This window comes from Bufo gargarizans, chromosome 10 (assembly GCF_014858855.1).
Source record: "Bufo gargarizans isolate SCDJY-AF-19 chromosome 10, ASM1485885v1, whole genome shotgun sequence".
NCBI lineage: Eukaryota > Metazoa > Chordata > Amphibia > Anura > Bufonidae > Bufo > Bufo gargarizans.
In genome coordinates, this window is record NC_058089.1 from 23,920,703 (window position 1) to 23,944,093 (window position 23,391).

At 45.7% G+C, this 23,391-nt stretch overlaps 1 protein-coding gene across 3 annotated transcripts in view; it reads right to left on the minus strand.

Annotated features, from left to right (window-relative positions):
- SYT7 (synaptotagmin 7) overlaps nt 1-23,391 on the minus strand; it is a 415,280-nt gene that overhangs the window by 66,290 nt on the left and 325,599 nt on the right. For all 3 annotated transcript variants that reach the window (XM_044270331.1, XM_044270329.1, XM_044270330.1), the window contains one exon: nt 13,532-13,667. In XM_044270331.1, coding sequence (XP_044126266.1) covers nt 13,532-13,667 — 136 coding nt within the window. The remainder of the gene's footprint in view (nt 1-13,531; nt 13,668-23,391) is intronic.

Below are 23,391 nucleotides of genomic sequence, written 5' to 3' on the forward strand. Positions count from 1 at the left end.
CATAGGGTCATTCAGAGTAACTTCACACACACCCGCTACTGTGTATTTCCAAGTCTAATTCTGTCACTAAATCCATACCGGTGACCCAGCGCCTAAATACTAGGCCTCAAATTTAATTCCCTCTAAATCTCTCGTTACCCACCGCTGTACTGTTGTTTGCTGGGCAAGATATTTAGTGTCCGTCAAAGCACATTTTTTGTTCTGGGTTGAAGTACAATTCCCAATTTAGCAATTTCATAATTTAGTGGTTTCTGCTATATCAGAGCTATTTGAAATCTATCCCTAAAAGGGTATATAATATTGAAGGTGCACATAGGGTCATTCAGAATAACTTCACACACACCCGCTACTGTGTATTTCCAAGTCTAATTCTGTCACTAAACCCATACCTGTCACCCAGCGCCTAAATACTAGGCCTCAAATTTAAATCCCTCTAAATCTCTCGTTACCGTTGTCCTGTTGTAGCTGGGAAAGTTATTTAGTGCCCGTCAAAGCACATTTTTTGTTCTGGGTTGAAGTACAATTCCCAATTTAGCAATTTCATAATTTAGTGGTTCCTGCTATATCAGAGCTATTTGAAATCTATCCCAAAAAGGGTATATAATATTGAAGGTGCACATAGGGTCATTCAGAATAACTTCACACACACCCGCTACTGTGTATTTCCAAGTCTAATTCTGTCACTAAATCCATACCGGTGACCCAGCGCCTAAATACTAGGCCTCAAATTTAATTCCCTCTAAATCTCTCGTTACCCACCGGTGTACTGTTGTTGCTGGGCAAGATATTTAGTGTCCGTCAAAGCACATTTTTTGTTCTGGGTTGAAGTACAATTCCCAATTTAGCAATTTCATAATTTAGTGGTTTCTGCTATATCAGAGCTATTTGAAATCTATCCCTAAAAGGGTATATAATATTGAAGGTGCACATAGGGTCATTCAGAATAACTTCACACACACCCGCTACTGTGTATTTCCAAGTCTAATTCTGTCACTAAACCCATACCTGTCACCCAGCGCCTAAATACTAGGCCTCAAATTTAAATCCCTCTAAATCTCTCGTTACCGTTGTCCTGTTGTAGCTGGGAAAGTTATTTAGTGCCCGTCAAAGCACATTTTTTGTTCTGGGTTGAAGTACAATTCCCAATTTAGCAATTTCATAATTTAGTGGTTCCTGCTATATCAGAGCTATTTGAAATCTATCCCAAAAAGGGTATATAATATTGAAGGTGCACATTGGGTCATTCAGAATAACTTCACACACACGCTTCTGTGCATTTCCAAGTCTAATTCTGTCACTAAATCCATACCGGTGACCCAGCGCCTAAATACTAGGCCTCAAATTTAATTCCCTCTAAATCTCTCGTTACCCACCGCTGTACTGTTGTTGCTGGGCAAGATATTTAGTGTCCGTCAAAGCACATTTTTTGTTCTGGGTTGAAGTACAATTCCCAATTTAGCAATTTCATAATTTAGTGGTTTCTGCTATATCAGAGCTATTTGAAATCTATCCCTAAAAGGGTATATAATATTGAAGGTGCACATAGGGTCATTCAGAATAACTTCACACACACCCGCTACTGTGTATTTCCAAGTCTAATTCTGTCACTAAATCCATACCGGTGACCCAGCGCCTAAATACTAGGCCTCAAATTTAATTCCCTCTAAATCTCTCGTTACCCACCGTTGTACTGTTGTTGCTGGGCAAGATATTTAGTGTCCGTCAAAGCACATTTTTTGTTCTGGGTTGAAGTACAATTCCCAATTTAGCAATTTCATAATTTAGTGGTTTCTGCTATATCAGAGCTATTTGAAATCTATCCCTAAAAGGGTATATAATATTCAAGGTGCACATTGGGTCATTCAGAATAACTTCACACACACACGCTTCTGTGCATTTCCAAGTCTAATTCTGTCACTAAATCCATACCGGTCACCCAGCGCCTAAATACTAGGCCTCAAATTTATATCCCGCTGAATTTGAATACAATACATTGGGCCAAATAATATATTTGTTGTTGTGGTGAACCATAACAATGAGAAAAACATCTAGTAAGGGACGCGGACGTGGACATGGTCGTGGTGGTGTTAGTGGACCCTCTGGTGCTGGGAGAGGACGTGGCCGTTCTGCCACATCCACACGTCCTAGTGTACCAACTACCTCAGGTCCCAGTAGCCGCCAGAATTTACAGCGATATATGGTGGGGCCCAATGCCGTTCTAAGGATGGTAAGGCCTGAGCAGGTACAGGCATTAGTCAATTGGGTGGCCGACAGTGGATCCAGCACGTTCACATTATCTCCCACCCAGTCTTCTGCAGAAAGCGCACAGATGGCGCCTGAAAACCAACCCCATCAGTCTGTCACATCACCCCCATGCATACCAGGGAAACTGTCTCAGCCTCAAGTTATGCAGCAGTCTCTTATGCTGTTTGAAGACTCCGCTGGCAGGGTTTCCCAAGGGCATCCACCTAGCCCTTCCCCAGCGGTGAAAGACATAGAATGCACTGACGCACAACCACTTATGTTTCCTGATGATGAGGACATGGGAATACCACCTCAGCATGTCTCTGATGATGACGAAACACAGGTGCCAACTGCTGCGTCTTTCTGCAGTGTGCAGACTGAACAGGAGGTCAGGGATCAAGACTGGGTGGAAGACGATGCAGGGGACGATGAGGTCCTAGACCCCACATGGAATGAAGGTCGTGCCACTGACTTTCACAGTTCGGAGGAAGAGGCAGTGGTGAGACCGAGCCAACAGCGTAGCAAAAGAGGGAGCAGTGGGCAAAAGCAGAACACCCGCCGCCAAGAGACTCCGCCTGCTACTGACCGCCGCCATCTGGGACCGAGCACCCCAAAGGCAGCTTCAAGGAGTTCCCTGGCATGGCACTTCTTCAAACAATGTGCTGACGACAAGACCCGAGTGGTTTGCACGCTGTGCCATCAGAGCCTGAAGCGAGGCATTAACGTTCTGAACCTGAGCACAACCTGCATGACCAGGCACCTGCATGCAAAGCATGAACTGCAGTGGAGTAAACACCTTAAAACCAAGGAAGTCACTCAGGCTCCCCCTGCTACCTCTTCTGCTGCTGCCGCCTCGGCCTATTCTGCTGCTGCCGCCTCGGCCTCTTCCTCCGCCTCTGGAGGAACGTTGGCACCTGCCGCCCAGCAAACAGGGGATGTACCACCAACACCACCACCACCACCTCCGTCACCAAGCGTCTCAACCATGTCACACGCCAGCGTTCAGCTCTCCATCTCACAAACATTTGATAGAAAGCGTAAATTCCCACCTAGCCACCCTCGATCCCTGGCCCTGAATGCCAGCATTTCTAAACTACTGGCCTATGAAATGCTGTCATTTAGGCTGGTGGACACAGACAGCTTCAAACAGCTCATGTCGCTTGCTGTCCCACAGTATGTTGTTCCCAGCCGGCACTACTTCTCCAAGAGAGCCGTGCCTTCCCTGCACAACCAAGTATCCGATAAAATCAAGTGTGCACTGCGCAACGCCATCTGTAGCAAGGTCCACCTAACCACAGATACGTGGACCAGTAAGCACGGCCAGGGACGCTATATCTCCCTAACTGCACACTGGGTAAATGTAGTGGCAGCTGGGCCCCAGGCGGAGAGCTGTTTGGCGCACGTCCTTCCGCCGCCAAGGATCGCAGGGCAACATTCTTTGCCTCCTGTTGCCACCTCCTCCTTCTCGGCTTCCTCCTCCTCTTCTTCCACCTGCTCATCCAGTCAGCCACACACCTTCACCACCAACTTCAGCACAGCCCGGGGTAAACGTCAGCAGGCCATTCTGAAACTCATATGTTTGGGGGACAGGCCCCACACCGCACAGGAGTTGTGGCGGGGTATAGAACAACAGACCGACGAGTGGTTGCTGCCGGTGAGCCTCAAGCCCGGCCTGGTGGTGTGTGATAATGGGCGAAATCTCGTTGCAGCTCTGGGACTAGCCAATTTGACGCACATCCCTTGCTTGGCGCATGTGCTGAATTTGGTGGTGCAGAAGTTCATTCACAACTACCCCGACATGTCAGAGCTGCTGCATAAAGTGCGGGCCGTCTGTTCGCGCTTCCGGCGTTCACATCCTGCTGCTGCTCGCCTGTCTGCGCTACAGCGTAACTTCGGCCTTCCCGCTCACCGCCTCATATGCGACGTGCCCACCAGGTGGAACTCCACCTTGCACATGCTGGACAGACTGTGCGAGCAGCAGCAGGCCATAGTGGAGTTTCAGCTGCAGCACGCACGGGTCAGTCGCACTACAGAACAGCACCACTTCACCACCAATGACTGGGCCTCCATGCGAGACCTGTGTGCCCTGTTGCGCTGTTTCGAGTACTCCACCAACATGGCCAGTGGCGATGACACCGTTATCAGCGTTACAATACCACTTCTATGTCTCCTTGAGAAAACACTTAGGGCGATGATGGAAGAGGAGGTGGCCCAGGAGGAGGAGGAGGAGGAGGAGGAAGAGGGGTCATTTTTAGCACTTTCAGGCCAGTCTCTTCGAAGTGACTCAGAGGGAGGTTTTTGGCAACAGCAGAGGCCAGGTACAAATGTGGCCAGCCAGGGCCCACTACTGGAGGACGAGGAGGACGAGGATGAGGAGGAGGTGGAGGAGGATGAGGATGAAGCATGGTCACAGCGGGGTGGCACCCAACGCAGCTCGGGTCCATCACTGGTGCGTGGCTGGGGGGAAAGGCAGGACGATGACGATACGCCTCCCACAGAGGACAGCTTGTCCTTATCCCTGGGCAGCCTGGCACACATGAGCGACTACATGCTGCAGTGCCTGCGCAACGACAGCAGAGTTGCCCACATTTTAACCTGTGCGGACTACTGGGTTGCCACCCTGCTGGATCCACGCTACAAAGACAATGTGCCCACCTTACTTCCTGCACTGGAGCGTGATAGGAAGATGCGCGAGTACAAGCGCACGTTGGTAGACACGCTACTGAGAGCATTCCCAAATGTCACAGGGGAACAAGTGGAAGCCCAAGGCCAAGGCAGAGGAGGAGCAAGAGGTCGCCAAGGCAGCTGTGTCACGGCCAGCTCCTCTGAGGGCAGGGTTAGCATGGCAGAGATGTGGAAAACTTTTGTCAACACGCCACAGCTAACTGCACCACCACCTGATACGCAACGTGTTAGCAGGAGGCAACATTTCACTAACATGGTGGAACAGTACGTGTGCACACCCCTCCACGTACTGACTGATGGTTCGGCCCCATTCAACTTCTGGGTCTCTAAATTGTCCACGTGGCCAGAGCTAGCCTTTTATGCCTTGGAGGTGCTGGCCTGCCCGGCAGCCAGCGTTTTGTCTGAACGTGTATTCAGCACGGCAGGGGGCGTCATTACAGACAAACGCAGCCGCCTGTCTACAGCCAATGTGGACAAGCTGACGTTCATAAAAATGAACCAGGCATGGATCCCACAGGACCTGTCCGTCCCTTGTCCAGATTAGACATTAACTACCTCCCCATAACCATATATTATTGGACTCCAGGGCACTTCCTCATTCAATCCTATTTTTATTTTCATTTTACCATTATATTGCGAGGCTACCCAAAGTTGAATGAACCTCTCCTCTGCCTGTGTGCTAGGCCTAAATATATGCCAATGGACTGTTGCAGTGGTGGGTGACGTGAAGCCTCATTCTCTGCTATGACATGCAGACTGATTCTCTGCTGACATGAAGCCAGATCCTCTGTTACGGGAGCTCTCTCCTCTGCCTGGGTGCTGGGCCTAAATTTATGACAATTGACTGTTGCAGTGGTGGGTGACGTGAAGCCTGATTCTCTGCTATGATATGAAGACTGATTCTCTGCTGACATGAAGCCAGATTGTCTGTTACGGGACCTTTCTCCTCTGCCTGGGTTCTGGGCCTAAATTTATGAAAATTGACTGTTGCAGTGGTGGGTGACGTGAAGCCTGATTCTCTGCTATGATATGAAGACTGATTCTCTGCTGACATGAAGCCAGATTGTCTGTTACGGGACCTTTCTCCTCTGCCTGGGTTCTGGGCCTAAATTTATGAAAATTGACTCTTACAGTGGTGGGTGACGTGAAGCCTGATTCTCTGCTATGATATGAAGACTGATTCTCTGCTGACATGAAGCCAGATTCTCTGTTACGGGACCTCTCTCCTCTGCCTGGGTGCTGGGCCTAAATTTATGACAATGGACTGTTGCAGTGGTGGCTGACGTGAAGCCTGATTCTCTGCTATGACATGCAGACTGATTCTCTGCTGTCATGAAGCCAGATTGTCTGTTACGGGACCTCTCTGCTCTGCCTGTGTGCTAGGCCTAAATATATGCCAATGGACTGTTGCAGTGGTGGCTGACGTGAAGCCTCATTCTCTGCTATGACATGCAGACTGATTCTCTGCTGTCATGAAGCCAGATTGTCTGTTACGGGACCTCTCTGCTCTGCCTGTGTGCTAGGCCTAAATATATGCCAATGGACTGTTGCAGTGGTGGGTGACGTGAAGCCTCATTCTCTGCTATGACATGCAGACTGATTCTCTGCTGACATGAAGCCAGATTGTCTGTTACGGGACCTCTCTGCTCTGCCTGTGTGCTAGGCCTAAATATATGCCAATGGACTGTTGCAGTGGTGGGTGACGTGAAGCCTCATTCTCTGCTATGACATGCAGACTGATTCTCTGCTGACATGAAGCCAGATTGTCTGTTACGGGACCTCTCTGCTCTGCCTGTGTGCTAGGCCTAAATATATGCCAATGGACTGTTGCAGTGGTGGGTGACGTGAAGCCTCATTCTCTGCTATGACATGCAGACTGATTCTCTGCTGACATGAAGCCAGATTGTCTGTTACGGGACCTCTCTGCTCTGCCTGTGTGCTAGGCCTAAATATATGCCAATGGACTGTTGCAGTGGTGGGTGACGTGAAGCCTCATTCTCTGCTATGACATGCAGACTGATTCTCTGCTGACATGAAGCCAGATTGTCTGTTACGGGACCTCTCTGCTCTGCCTGTGTGCTAGGCCTAAATATATGCCAATGGACTGTTGCAGTGGTGGGTGACGTGAAGCCTCATTCTCTGCTATGACATGCAGACTGATTCTCTGCTGACATGAAGCCAGATCCTCTGTTACGGGAGCTCTCTCCTCTGCCTGGGTGCTGGGCCTAAATTTATGACAATTGACTGTTGCAGTGGTGGGTGACGTGAAGCCTGATTCTCTGCTATGATATGAAGACTGATTCTCTGCTGACATGAAGCCAGATTGTCTGTTACGGGACCTTTCTCCTCTGCCTGGGTTCTGGGCCTAAATTTATGAAAATTGACTCTTACAGTGGTGGGTGACGTGAAGCCTGATTCTCTGCTATGATATGAAGACTGATTCTCTGCTGACATGAAGCCAGATTCTCTGTTACGGGACCTCTCTCCTCTGCCTGGGTGCTGGGTAGTGTTGAGCGCGAATATTCGAAAAGCAAATTTTTTTCGCGAATATCGCAACTTCGCGATTTCGCGAATATTTCGAATATAGTGCTATATATTCGTAAAAACGAATATTCGTTTTTTGTTTCCCCCCCCCCCCCCACAAAATTACAGTACACATATAATTGATTGTTTCCCAAAGGTCCAACAGCTCAGATCTTACTCACATTGCCTAGAAAGTGATTGAGGCGCGAATCTTCGTAAGGCGATTTTATTAGCGCACATGCGAATATCGGCACGTCCCAGAACAGAGGCAAAGGGCTTTGCATTCATACATTAGTGAATTGAGTTGCGAATCTTCGTAAGGCGATTTTATTAGCGCACATGCGAATATCTACACTTGTCCCAGAACAGAGGCAAAGGGCTTTGCATTCATACATTAGTGATTGAATTGAGCTGCGAATCTTCGTAAGGCGATTTTATTAACGCAAATGCAAATATCTACACTTGTCCCCAGAACAGAGAGGCAAAGGCCTGTGCATTCATATAGTATAGCACCATATTCGCGAATACGTAGAACTTCGTAAAAGTCGATTTACGAATATTCGTATTTTTTATTTTACTTTCCACCTTACAGATTACATTGATCTGTACTCTGTCAACTACTGTCATCACCCCCCACTGTATCTCGATTGATTCCCAAAAGTCTCACATTCCCTAGAAAGTGATTGAGGTGCGAATCTTCGTAAGGCGATTTTATTAGCGCACATGCGAATATCTACACTTGTCCCAGAACAGAGGCAAAGGGCATTGCATTCATACATTAGTGATTGAATTGAGTTGCGAATCTTCGTAAGGCGATTTCATTAGCGCACATGTGAATTTTGCATAGCATATGTATTATGCGATAATTCGAATTATCGCATATGCGAAATAATAACGAATTTGAATAATCGCGAATATTTTACGAATATTCTTTCGAATATTCACAAAATTTCGCGAATTCGAATATGGGACATGCCGCTCAACACTAGTGCTGGGCCTAAATTTATGACAATGGACTGTTGCAGTGGTGGGTGACGTGAAGCCTGATTCTCTGCTATGACATGCAGACTGATTCTCTGCTGACATGAAGCCAGATTGTCTGTTACGGGACCTCTCTCCTCTGCCTGGGTGCTGGGCCTAAATATATGCCAATGGACTGTTGCAGTGGTGGCTGACGTGAAGCCTCATTCTCTGCTATGACATGCAGACTAATTCTCTGCTGACATGAAGACAGATTCTCTGTTACGGGACCTCTCTCCTCTGCCTGGGTGCCGGGGCCTAAATATCTGAGAATGGACTGTTCCAGTGGTGGCTGACGTGAAGCCTCATTCTCTGCTATGACATGCAGACTAATTCTCTGCTGACATGAAGACAGATTCTCTGTTACGGGACCTCCCTCCTCTGCCTGGGTGCTGGGCCTAAATATATGCCAATGGACTGTTGCAGTGGTGGCTGACGTGAAGCCTCATTCTCTGCTATGACATGCAGACTAATTCTCTGCTGACATGAAGACAGATTCTCTGTTACGGGACCTCCCTCCTCTGCCTGGGTGCTGGGCCTAAATATATGCCAATGGACTGTTGCAGTGGTGGCTGACGTGAAGCCTCATTCTCTGCTATGACATGCAGACTGATTCTCTGCTGACATGAAGCCAGATTCTCTGTTACGGGACCTCTCTCCTCTGCCTGTGTGTGTGCTGGGCCTAAATATATGCCAATGGACTGTTGCAGTGGTGGCTGACGTGAAGCCTCATTCTCTGCTATGACATGCAGACTGATTCTCTGCTGACATGAAGCCAGATTCTCTGTTACGGGACCTCTCTCCTCTGCCTGTGTGTGTGCTGGGCCTAAATATATGCCAATGGACTGTTGCAGTGGTGGCTGACGTGAAGCCTCATTCTCTGCTATGACATGCAGACTAATTCTCTGCTGACATGAAGACAGATTCTCTGTTACGGGACCTCCCTCCTCTGCCTGGGTGCTGGGCCTAAATATATGCCAATGGACTGTTGCAGTGGTGGCTGACGTGAAGCCTCATTCTCTGCTATGACATGCAGACTGATTCTCTGCTGACATGAAGCCAGATTCTCTGTTACGGGACCTCTCTCCTCTGCCTGTGTGTGTGCTGGGCCTAAATATATGCCAATGGACTGTTGCAGTGGTGGCTGACGTGAAGCCTCATTCTCTGCTATGACATGCAGACTGATTCTCTGCTGACATGAAGCCAGATTCTCTGTTACGGGACCTCTCTCCTCTGCCTGTGTGTGTGCTGGGCCTAAATATATGCCAATGGACTGTTGCAGTGGTGGCTGACGTGAAGCCTCATTCTCTGCTATGACATGCAGACTAATTCTCTGCTGACATGAAGACAGATTCTCTGTTACGGGACCTCCCTCCTCTGCCTGGGTGCTGGGCCTAAATATATGCCAATGGACTGTTGCAGTGGTGGCTGACGTGAAGCCTCATTCTCTGCTATGACATGCAGACTAATTCTCTGCTGACATGAAGACAGATTCTCTGTTACGGGACCTCTCTCCTCTGCCTGGGTGCCGGGGCCTAAATATCTGAGAATGGACTGTTCCAGTGGTGGGTGACGGGAAGCCAGATTCTCTGCTATGGAACCTCTCTCCAATTGATTTTGGTTAATTTTTATTTATTTAATTTTTATTTTAATTCATTTCCCTATCCACATTTGTTTGCAGGGGATTTACCTACATGTTGCTGCCTTTTGCAGCCCTCTAGCTCTTTCCTGGGCTGTTTTACAGCCTTTTTAGTGCCGAAAAGTTCGGGTCCCCATTGACTTCAATGGGGTTCGGGTTCGGGACGAAGTTCGGATCGGGTTCGGATCCCGAACCCGAACATTTCCGGGATGTTCGGCCGAACTTCTCGAACCCGAACATCCAGGTGTTCGCTCAACTCTATTCATGACCAATGATATAAGGACAACAGGCCTATAGTCATTTAGACATGGAGGTTTTGATTTTTTAGGAACTGGGACAATGGTTGAGCGTTTAAAACAGGCAGGGACCATTGAGTGTTCCAGAGATGATTTAAATATGTCTGTGAAAACAAAGGCTAGCTGATCAGCACAGAATTTCAAACATTTCGCAGACACAGAGTCTGGGCCGGCTGCTTTCTTAATATTTTGTCTTTTGAAAAGATTGTTTACATCTAATTGGCATAATGATAGTGGATGCCATTTTGGGGACAGGTCAGCAGATTGTGGCTGACATCCCGTGTTGTGTAGATGGTGAGGATGTTGAGGGCATGGAGACGTTGACTGGCTGGGGTGCTTGGTTTTCCTGTTGGAAAATTATGCGAATCGACTAGGAGTGGATGGCTATTGTTGGTTGTATCAAACCTACAATGGAATGTGTTAAGCTCATTTCCAAGCTGCAGGTTATCTAATGATTGTGGGGCTTTCCTTCTGTAGTTGGTAATTAGATGTAGAGACTTCCATATTATGGTGACTCCGTTGTGGAACATTTTTCTTCAAGTCTTTTTGAATAATCATTTTTTTGCGGCAGTGATGGCCTTCTGCAGTTTGTATCTGGCAGCTTTGTAGAGGACTTTATCGCCTGTACGATATGCCCTTTCTTTATCGATGCGCAGCTTCCTAAGATGCGATGTAAACCAGGGTTTATCGTTGTTGTACCTAGTGCACGTTTTCGCAAAAGGTAATATATGATGTCACAGCGTCAGTGTATTCATTTAGGTCACTGGTGAATTCTTTGAATATATTCCAGTCTGTTGAATCAAAGCAACTCTATAGTTTTTCTACCATCCATATCTTGACTGTGGTCACCACAGGTTTGGTCACTACAAGTTTATTACCATCTCTACCGATGTTCCTGAGGCTAGGTTTCTACCTTGAAGCCAATATTTAGTGGTTGAGTTGAACTGCACCAGCAAACTGCTGATGTTGATAGAACATGCCACCATGGCATCAGGTCTTTCTAGCTACAAGACCAACATGTACTAAGATGGACATCCACTTTTAGCTGTGACCGAGAACTCTGGCTGGAGGTATGACATGTGCTCTTTGATACTTAACTAGCATTATGTGAAGAGGTCATTTTCCAGTTTTGGATTCACTAACCATTAGGACAGACTAGACCAATCCATTAGCCAGTTTTAAACGGAAGGTCTACTGTTGACTGTCGTAATCTAAACAGGTTCAATATTTTGTGCTGAAGATCAATTTTGTATGAGGTCAGGGAGTTCTTAACCAAGAGTGTTCAAACTGCGTATGCAAGGTCTTATAATGGATGCCCATTTGAAATAATAAAGCTTGGCTTTTAAGAAGACATGACGTTTACTGATATTTTGTGCAACTGATAGGCCAATCCATTAGCCAATGTAAAAGTGAATGTCTACCATTGAGCACCATTTTGTTGTTCGTAAACTACATAGGTTCAATATTTTATGCTGAACTTCACTTTATGGATACAGAACCTCAACTGTCCTGCATTATCAGGCTCTTAAAGGAGTGTTCTTGGTCCAGGGTATTGATGGCCGATCCTCAGGATAGGTCATCAATATCAGACGATAGGGGTCTGACTCTTGGCATCCCACTGATCAGCTGTTTGATGGAGCTGCGTAGCATATGTGAGCTGTACAGCATCTTCATTGCTTACATGTGGCCGTCTACCTTCACAAATTTGTAGAATTTGTAGAATTTGTGAAGAATACTGCAGCTTCGTCTTGTTCAAGTGAATCGGATGAAGCTGTAATATCCTCTACCGGTAACACTAAGTAGATGTCGTGCAGGTAGACAACCAGATGTAAACAAGGAAGAGCTGCAGAGTTCACATATCGTTGGTGGGCCAAGAGTCGGACCCCCACTGATCTGATATCAATAGCCTATATTGAGGATAAGCTATCAATATCCTAATTCTGGAAAACGTCTTTAAGATGTGAAGTAACATCTGATGTTCCAAATCATCATCAAAGACAAACTCTTGGCCACCAAAATATATTTTTTTGCTTAATAATGGTTTAGAATAAGTTTAGTAAACCATAAAAACATTCTGAATTTTGTATTTCCTACAACATTTATCGCAAGGAAGTCAGGTTTGCACACATGCTGTGCACCAACACATACTCGCATTCTTCACAGTCCTTTTTGAAGGTATTGTATAGATCTTTGCTATACTCCTTCCATACATGTATTGGCCTTTTGCCTTTTACCTGCTATCTGTCTTGCTAACTTTTTAGATGCCTTATAGATATTTGTATTTTTTTTTAATGTCATTAATTGGCTAATGTTATTTCTCCATCGCACTGTCCGGAATTATGCCAAGAACAAATCATCTTCCTCCACTTTGTTTCTCAGTGGCTGTCTATTGATTCAACATTAATCTGGTATGCTGAGAACGGTCAGGGTGACCTCTATACTCCTGATACCTATGGAAGTGTAAGCTAATGCAGGCAGTGCCTCATTTACTATACCTGTAGGCAAGCTTTGAGTAAGGCACTCAATGAAGGGGACATTAGCATATGAAAATGTTGTGTATTGATATGTTAATTAGGTATTTGCAGTGCTTTGCGAGTGAGAGGAGGATACTTAAGGAGGGACAAGCCAAATGTTAGTGAGAAATAGGACAGAGCCTGTGCCATACGTGACATAAGGTGCGACCTACCTGATGGGTGGAGCACAAAGCTCATGAGATATAAATCAGGCACTGAATGTAAATTAAGGGTGTTGATATGTTAATTTGCAGTGCCGTGAGAGTGAGAGGAGGAAAGCTGTAGAGCATGCTAAATGTTGTGAGAAGTGGACAATGCATGTGCCATACATGACACAATGTGCAGCCTACCTGATGGTTGGAGTCCAAGGCTCATGAGATGTAAATTCTGCACTAAATCTAAATGATGGGTATTGATATGTTAATGTGCCGTACCGTGAGAATGAGAGGAGGACACTCAAGGATGGACAAGAGGAAAGCTGTAGGACACGCTAAATGTTGTGAGAAGTGGACAGAGCATGTGCCCTACGTGACACAAGGTGCGGCCTACCTGATGGGTGGAGCTCAAGGCTCTTCAAACTTAAATCAATTGACAAAGACTCATTTACTCACCATGAGCATCTCGCTGGTCAGGGAATTCACAAGGTCTGATACTGATGAACGCTGGTCTGCTTTTTTGTCACTTTCTTCAGGTTGCGCTTGTCCCGGCACCACTGTTGTATTTGTTGTTTTTGCCCCTGAAGGAAATCTTAAAGAAAAAAAGAGAAGACATATTGTTAAAAGCTGCTCTGGAATTGTATGCCATGGCTGTAGGAAGTGGATTAATGGAAGCCAGCATCAGCCATTGATCCTGAGAGGGTATTGGAGTTCGCCCAAGTCGACCTTCTGCAGTACACCAGTCAATAAGCTATACATGCAGTGACATTTACCAGATGTTTATTGAAAGCCTGGCCTTACAGCAGATCCTGGGGCGAGTGATGGAGAACATCTTCAAGGACATTTTATGCTAGCTCATTCAAACGGGGAATGAGAATCTCTTATATTTGTAGTATATCAGCATACTGTATTGTTCGTAGAAGTGATTCTTGGGAAATGTGAAGAAATTTACTGTTTTCTTTTTTTCTATTCTGTCATGGTTTGTTATGTTAGTCTTTGCCCTGGCAGTCACGAACACATGACTGACTGTCAGGGATTTAGTGATACAACAAACCCTAGAGGCTTCGTTGCTTTTCTGGATGTGCTGCTTCCAAGCCGTGGCCTGGTGCTGGCTCTTTCTATTGGAATTATTCAGTTGTTTCCCCGTCAGGAGTCAGATGGCTCAGCTGCTCAATGCAGCAGGTCAGATACCACATCAGATCTGTACTGATGTATTATGTCTAGATTCAATAGGCTGGCCAATCTAGGTTTCCTCCTAACACGAAAGGTTTATTTTACATCTTCTTCTACAGGGCATATATTATTATATTTGTAAAAATTTTGTATTGTTTTAATATTCACGCATGAAAGTTGTAAAGTTTTTTTTATTTCCAGTTTTGAGGATTCTAGAGCAGCTGTATAGACAGCTTTTCCCAAATACTAAATTGGGCAGCTCGCTATCTCCCTACCTCAGTGGGAAGTCACAGCACACATTTGAAGGGATAGTGAGAAGCTGAATTCTCTGTAGCTGGGGAAACCCTCAATTATAATATCTTTTTAAATGTCATTTATAATATAGAATATAATTCACCTGGTTCACTACATTATCCTGTGGCTAACCCTTTCTCAGGCAGGACACAGTTATCACTTTAACTTTCTCCTAGGCTACATTTACATGATAATGGCCATTTTTTTCATGGATGCCTTTCTGAAGCATGGGCATTCGAAACAGCCTCTTTGAAATATGTGGTTGTACAGTAAAAATTGACAAGGTATGCACGGTCCGTTAAAAAAAATGGACGTGTGAATACCCCCGTAGACTGTCATTGCTTAGAAAATGCTGTGTGAAGTCCGTAAAAAAACGTAGTCACTAAGCCGTTTTTTCGCTATCGTGTAAATGTAGTCTTAAAGGTTCTCCTAACACTTTTGTCTTGAAAAACTACTGACCAGCCATTGTATGTGAGCACTTAATTAATTTGCCAATGACAATTTACACATCTGTGCTATAGGTCTGGCAGAGAGCAGCCTGTCAGTGCTCTCTGGATCTCTGGATTGTTATCGCAATACCCGCTGGTCCCAATGATTATAATGGGATCCAGCGGAGATCCAGCCACTACCACACAGATATTCTGGGATACAGCTGGACAAAAACTATTGCTTGCAATGGTTTTTGTCTGGCCGAATCCCGGCATTTTCGCCAGGTAGTGGCCAGATGTCCACCAGATCCCATTATAGTAAATAGGGTAGTGGGCACTGTGGTGACATCTGGCTATGCTGGATCCAGCTCAGGCCGGCTGATCTCTGCTGGAACAGCCTGATAGAGGCCTAAATGTTAGTGTAAAACTAGAGTAATTCTATAACTATGGTGTAGGATGGCTTCTTCTATAGGTATTGTTGGCTAGTATGTGCTTCAGCTATACCTCAACTATCTGTGGTTCTGGTTAATTTTCAAAGCATGTATGTTGGGAATAGTAGCTTACTAGATAGTCGACCACAAGGTGAGATTACAGCACACTCCCTTAGGTATTTCAAGCAAAAAGATCATATATATGTGTTTGCCAACATATATATGCATAGTCATGAAAATTAATTTGTTTGTACAGTTGAATTGTTTGGTTTTGGATTGCAATTTGCAAAAGTCTCTTGGGTTCCAAAGTCCCCCTAAAAGGAAAAGAGTGACATGAGGGAGCAGAGGTTAGACACCGGTGAAGGAGGTCAGCGGAGACATCATTAATTTTAAAGGGTGGAAGGACAGAAGCAGCAGACCCTGCATGCAGAGCAGTAGCACATTGAGAAAAGACCAGCTTTTATACAGTGAATACAGAACAAGAGAAAGAGAGACATGGGGTTACACAGAATTAGGATTCAGCACTGGTGAGTCACAAAGCCAGCGGCTAAAAGGATCGCTGCCCTGTTAAAAATCGAGGCGAATGAGAAAAGTTGGAAAGGGGAAGGAAGGGGAGGTGGGTTAAAGCAGTGAGGGATAAGGCGAAATGCATAGACAGCTGTGTGTGAAAGAGGTCAACGTTAGTGAATACAATGACCGGCGTGAAAACCGGCGAGGTAGAGTGCAGACAGGGAGAGAGCAGCAGACAAACATGTTCACATTGAGTAAGCGGCATTCAAGGCTGCAAAATAAGAGACAGATTTAATATGGAGGGTATATTAGGGCAAGCGTAACCCAAGCATAACCCTCCCTAGTCCTCGACAACCAATTGCTTCATGACAAATTGAATTCCTAGAAGACTGGCGGTGGTGGCGGTGGTGGTAGGGGGTGGTTTGACATGTTCTTTCTCCAGGTGTGATGAATCTAGGCCAACGTTACAGAAATATCTATTGAGTGGTAGTTAAAGACGGTTTTATGAAATGTGCTCACCCTGGGATGTGGTAAGATTTACATTTGAGATACATAAACTAGGCCAGAATGTGCATTATCAGTGGTCTAGGGGGGTTTTGTAAGTACATTTAGATTTTTAGGGAGGGATTAGCATTCGTGCCGTTATGAATAATAAATTAGTATTCGCAAGCTGCTAGAATGGTAGGAAAGCACAAAGAAGAGAGGCAGAAGTCTCCCAGTCAAAGAGTGTCATCCGCAGAGCTTAACTGTGAGGAATGCAAGGGATCAGCGACAAAGAAGCACACATGTGACACAGGCACACTAATAAAGCCCTCGCCGCACAATCAGACGCACAGGACGTTTCAGCCTTGAGCGGAGACGAGGCTTCTCATATCACGCACAACCGCCTTCTATGTGCATTCACACAGATGAACTCAGGAGCCTTGATTATTGCACTTTTCAGTCACGTTAAACTGCAATACCATTTTCGATTATCGTTGCCCAGTCTCAAGAAATCCAAGAAAAAAGTGCGATGGTGTACTGCAATCTCATGTGATTGCAACGTTTGAGAAGCGCCTCCTGCAATTCTATATAAAGCCATTATCTGTGCATGCATAAATGCTTACCTGTACATCATATATATGTGACCACGTTATGTTAGATAGGAAGTTAGGAACCAAAGACAGAAGTAGTAGAGATGAATTTGTAATCTCTTTTTTGCACTATGAGTTAAAATACACTCAGTTACAAAAAAATAATAATGCATGTAGATAGAAATGTCGGATTGCTGCTATACTCGGCATACGGTTATGTCTCTGGCAGCTATGGAAATGATTACAGGTGTGGTCTGATTAGAAACTGGGTCTTGCCAAAGAGGACGTAACATTGGTTCCCCCACTGCCCTATAAAAATGCTATCAGGGGCTACTTTTGGGTAGTGTACCGCTTGGTGAGAGATTGGTGACTGCTAGACATGGCTCTATGATGCACTTAATGATAGTTGCCTAGTTGACAGACTTTGAGGGGGGCATCACTGAATTGAGAGAAGCAGGATGCTCATTTCGATGAATTGCCCGCCATCTAGACTGATGTGACCTAGTTGTTAGGAGCAGTGGTTACGTGAGAATACACAAACACAGCAAAGAGGCTTCCGACAGCCCAGATAGACCGCCAGTAGAGAGGATTGTTTGATCCACCACTAAAGTATGAGGTGCTCCCTCAGCTTCGTTGACCACCATCCAGACACTGGTGGCACCGTCATTACACATCCCTGTCTCTGCCAGGACCGTTTCCAGGCATTTAAAAAAGGGAATTTGGTGTCACAGCCTCCATTATGTGCCCTGTCAGACTATTGCCTTCATTTTCAGTGGTGTCGTGAATGAGAAACCTGGACTGCTACTGACTGGACCTGTATCATCTTTGCGACAAATCCAGGTTCTGTTTGGGATCCGTTGGGTTCGAGTATGGAGGCCTTTGTGGTCAGCACTTTAATCCAGCCCTTGCTGTGGAACGACCAACTACCCCAACTGCTGGTGTGATGATTTGGATAGCCAATGCATACGACAGTCGGCCACGCCTAGTAGTGATATGAGGGACATGAACTGCAGAGCAATATATGCAGGACATCCTGCCACCACATGTGTTACCTCGCATGGCAGAGCTTCCAACTGGCGTTTTTCATCAGGGTAATGCTCACCCACACACAGCAAGGGTTTCCTAGGAATGTCTCAGACAGATTACAATACCTCCTTGGATATCTGGTCACCATATTTATCGTCAGTCGACCATTTATGGGATCACCCAGGACGCCAACTTCGGCAACCTATGAGTGTGCAGGATCTACAGGCCCAGCTGCAACATCGGTGGGAAAATGTGCCGCAGGATACCATACAGAAACTGTATGTCTCCATGCCTAACCGTATCTCATCTTGTATCAAGGCTACAGGTCATATCTCATCTTGTATCACGGCTAGAGGCCGTATCTCATCTTGTATCACGGCTAAAGGCCGTATCTCATCTTGTATCACGACTAGAGGCCGTATCTCATCTTGTATACAGGCTAGAGGCCATATCTCATCTTGTATCAAGGCTAGAGGCCATATCTCATCTTGTATCACGGCTAGAGGCCATATCTCATCTTGTATCCAGGTTGTAGGCGGCCCAACAGGGTCCTAGAGCCTTCTTTCAATTGTACAGTTTTATCCAACAAACTAAGTTTCAGTCGATTCAAACAACTCCTTCTTGGGGGCATTATTTTTTGTCAATGTGAGTAGTTGAGTAGTTTTACTTACAGTTCAATAAAGAAGCAGAGGCATCATAGTGAATTATAATGAGCTCAGCCAACTCGGCTCTGCAGCTTTGGCATGCAGTACTTAGACCTGCCCAGCCCAGCTATATCTATGCTATGTTTACCAAAATATTAATAGCTGCACTTTAAATTGAGGCTAATATGTTAACATCATTGATGATTTATCGCCCTGTCAACTGTAATTCTATCATTTATAGAGCTACATATAGTCAACAATGTGTCAATCATCAATGTAGCATGTAACTGGATCCAGAAATGTATCAGCACCGTCCCATCTAGACTGCAATATGTTTCACTTTATGTAACGTTATATATGTCCTACAATGTGCACAGCAATAATGTCATTTTATAATAACATAATAAGGCTGAAAAAAACACTGAAATCCATATAGAAGCCAAAACGACACAAAAGCTAATGTTCCTTCCCAACTCCAAATACAGCAATCTGAATAAATCTCTGTATCCACCGCCTGTTTCTAGCAACCATAACCTGTCATCCTGGCCATCTGCTCCATAGTCTCACTGCTCTTAAAGTAAAGAATCCTCTTCTATGTTGGTGTAGAAACTTTCTTTCATTCCAATACACTCAATTAGAGACCATTAGATAGACCGACATATTGGCCTTTCACGAGCCTCCAATCACCACCTGATTGCATCCTGAGATTTTCTTTGTCTTGGCAGCAGCTGCTTGACACTGGATGCCACACATCAGTCTACCATCTATCCGTTAAGGCTCTGTTCATATCTGAGTTACTCAGTTCCTATCATCCTTAAAGGGGTTCTCTACAACAAACTTTCCCTGACGAGAAAAGCATACATTTTTCCCTGCCGCTCGATTCCAGATCCTTCGGTATGTGGTTCTCTACTTGTCAACTTCTTGAATGGACTGTGGTCATGTATGCTGCTGCTGCAACCAATGACTGGCTTCAGTGGTGGCAGGTCCCCCAAGTGACATGTGACCCAGTAATTTACTGCATTGGCTGATGTGGCACACATGACCATCATCCATTCCGTAAGTTGATGACAGAGGATCAGAGAGCCGCAAACGGAAGGGGTAAGAATCGAGTCACGCGAAGCAGGTAAGTATGCTTCCCTCCACAGGTGTGGTGGGGAGAGTAGACCCTAAATGTATTCAAAAGCTGGACAACCCCTTTAAAGATTACTTGTCACCACAAAATGCAGTGCATGTTATAGAGCAGGAGGAGCTAAGCAGATTAATAAATAGTTTTGTGAGGAAATATTCAGTGAAACTTGTAATTTATACATTTAAATGTGTACGGGGGAGGTCTTATCAGTGATTCATAGTATTCCCTGTGTAAGTGTGTATACAGAGATAGCTGTCTGTCACTGATATCTGTACACGGGGGAAGTGCTACCAGTCATTAATAGCATTCCCTGTGTAAGTGTGTATACAGAGATAGCTGTCAGTCACTGATATCTGTACACAGGGAAGGTGTTATCAGTGATTAATAGTATTCCCTGTGTAAGTGTGTATACAGAGATAGCTGTCAGTGACTGATATCTGTACACGAGGGAGGTGTTATCAGTGATTTATAGTAATTCCCTGTGAAATGCCTCATGCACACGACCGTTGTGTGTTTTGCGGTCCACAAATTGCAGATCCTCAAAACACGGATGGCGTCCGTGTGCGTTCCACAATTTGCTGAACGGCACGGACAGCCATTGATATAACTGCCTATTTTTGTCCGCAAAACAGACAAGAATAGGACAGGTTATATTTTTTTGTGGACCAAGGAATGGAGCAACGGATGCGGATGCTGTCTGCATCTTTTGCGGCCCCATTGAAGTGAATGGGTCCGCAGCCAAGCCGCAAAAACTCCAGCTCGGATGTGGAACAAAACAACGGTCGTGTGCATGAGGCCTAAGTGTGTATACAGAGATAGCTGTCAGTCACTGATATCTGTACACAGGGGAAGTGTTACCAGTCACTAATAGCATTCTCTGTGTAAGTGTGTATGCATAGATAGCCGTCAGTCACTGATAACTGTACACGGGGAAGTGTTACCAGTGATTGATAGCATTCTCTGTGTACACATGGCACGCCCGCTGATCAACTGTTTGAAAAAGAGGCGGTGGTCCATGCAAGCGCTGCTTCCTCTTTGTTACACTGCCCATCATCTCCATTGAATGGAGTGAGTACTTGTAATTACACTATGCCACCGCTGCATGAGAGACAACACGTAGTGTAATGAACAGGAAGAAGAGCTCGGATGGATCGTGGCCTCCTCGTCAAACAGCTGATCGGTGGAAGTGCCGAGTATCAGACCCCTACGATAAAATACTGATGATCTATCCTGACGCTAGGTCATCAATATATACTGCCTGCACAACCCCTTTAAAGGGATTCTGTCACCTCCCCTAAGGCAAAAAACGATTTAAAACCAGCCATGCAGCACAGCTTACCTGGATTAGGCTGTGCTGTTCAATCTTGAAATCCGTCCAGCAGTTAGTTCAAAAAACGAGTTTGATCAATGAGGAAATGCGTCCTGAAGGTGCCCAGAGGGGCGTTTTTTTCTTCTGAGAGAGCCCAGTCCCGCCCCTTTTTCAGTGCCCAGCCCACCTTCCTTTTACTTCCTAACTGCCGCCTCCAGCCTGCCACAGCCTCCCCTTCCTCTCCTCCCCCTCCCTCTTGCCGAACGAAGTCTCGCACAGGCGCAGTACCCACTGAGGGCTGCGCCTGTGCGATCATCAGGAGACTGAGGGCGGCAGCTTCATCTTCGTCACTGGGCATGCGCCGAGCCCAGTGACGTCCGATGCTCGCTCTTCCCTGCTGAGGGAAGAGCGAGCATCGGACGTCACTGGGCTCGGCGCATGCCCAGTGACGAAGATGAAGCTGCCGCCCTCAGTCTCCTGATGATCGCACAGGCGCAGCCCTCAGTGGGTACTGCGCCTGTGCGAGACTTCGTTCGGCAAGAGGGAGGGGGAGGAGAGGAAGGGGAGGCTGTGGCAGGCTGGAGGCGGCAGTTAGGAAGTAAAAGGAAGGCGGGCTGGGCACTGAAAAAGGGGCGGGACTGGGCTCTCTCAGAAGAAAAAAACGCCCCTCTGGGCACCTTCAGGACGCATTTCCTCATTGATCAAACTCGTTTTTTGAACTAACTGCTGGACGGATTTCAAGATTGAACAGCACAGCCTAATCCAGGTAAGCTGTGCTGCATGGCTGGTTTTAAATCGTTTTTTGCCTTAGGGGAGGTGACAGAATCCCTTTAAGTTCAGAAAAAGAAAAAGCATAGATATAAATGTATAAGTTACAGGTTTTCCTGAATCTTTTCCAATAAAACTATATATCACTCAGCTCAGCTCCTCCTGCTCTATAACATAGTGGTTGCAGATTGCAGATTCGTGGTGACACATCCTTTTTAAGCACTTTTCCATATCAGTGTTAGCCGGTTGTTTAGTAGGTCATGGTGAGATGAATTTTCTCCTCCTCAAGAAGTTGTTGAAAGACTGTACAGCTGAGCTTTTGAAATTGGGGATACTTTGTAGGTATGTGATGTTGTATGTAAGTACACAGTAGTCTTGGCTTTTTGCTTACGACATTAGCTGATAAACTGGTAATTAATTTACAGTCTATATGTAATATAGCAAGCAACCAGTAAAGATTTATTTGAGCATGCCGAATTACTCAAACATAAACCTTTAAGATAGAAGCTCAGTACTAAAAAGAGACAATATACCGTACTTCCCACAGGGTACTGTTTGCTCACTCCACATGAGTAAATTCTATAGAGGCCCCATCTATACAGAAGTATGTGTCCAATATTATTTGCTCCAAACATGTGGTAACTGACTGGTTCCAAGCTTAGCTCCAAATTGGATTGGCTTCTGGTGGACCTTGGGGACTTTTTGCATGGGCTCATTAGTGTATCAGAGCCTAGGCCTACTGTAATATCCTTTGGTAGCCCGAGAGTCCAGCCTGACCCTGAATGAAGGGCAGCTCTAGGGGTACAGCCCTATGTTCAGGTTTCTGGATGCAGTTTTGGAGGACAAAACCAGGAGTGAATCCATAAAAGAGGAGACATTGTATTGGTCCTTAATACTTTCTCTCCTTTTATGATCCACTCCTGATTTTGGTTTCCAAAACTGCATCAGAAAACCCCTGACGTTTCCTCTGAATTTCATTGTCACATGGAGGCAATTATGTTTCCCCAAGTCCCCCGCTTGTATGAAGCAATAGTATGCATGACGGTCCATTGCTCCATTCACTTCTATGGGACTAACGTAGGCAACACTATGTGAGTCCCATAGAAGTGAATGTGAACCTTCATTCACATTGCTACTCCATTCAAACTGGTGTACTCAAGGGACTTCAGTTCTAGGGATCACTGGGGGTCGTAGCAGTCAGACCCCCCCCCCCCCCCCAGCAATCATACATTTATCACCTCTCTTGTCAGATACTGTACATTTTTTAATCGTAGCATGCTCATTCTTGTGTGGAACTGTGGATGATTTTCACAGTGGATTTCACCCATTGCACCCTTTGACCCTATGTGGATTTTGCAGCATAAAATGTCATGTCTTGACTTGAGATTCTGACATTCATGGCTTATACTCAACATAAGTCATCAATATAAGATTGTCGAGGGTCTGACAACTGGCACCCCCACCAAGCAGCTGTTTGAGGAGGCCATGGTGCTCCAGTGAGTGCTGCCCCCTTCTTATAGCTTCACTTGAA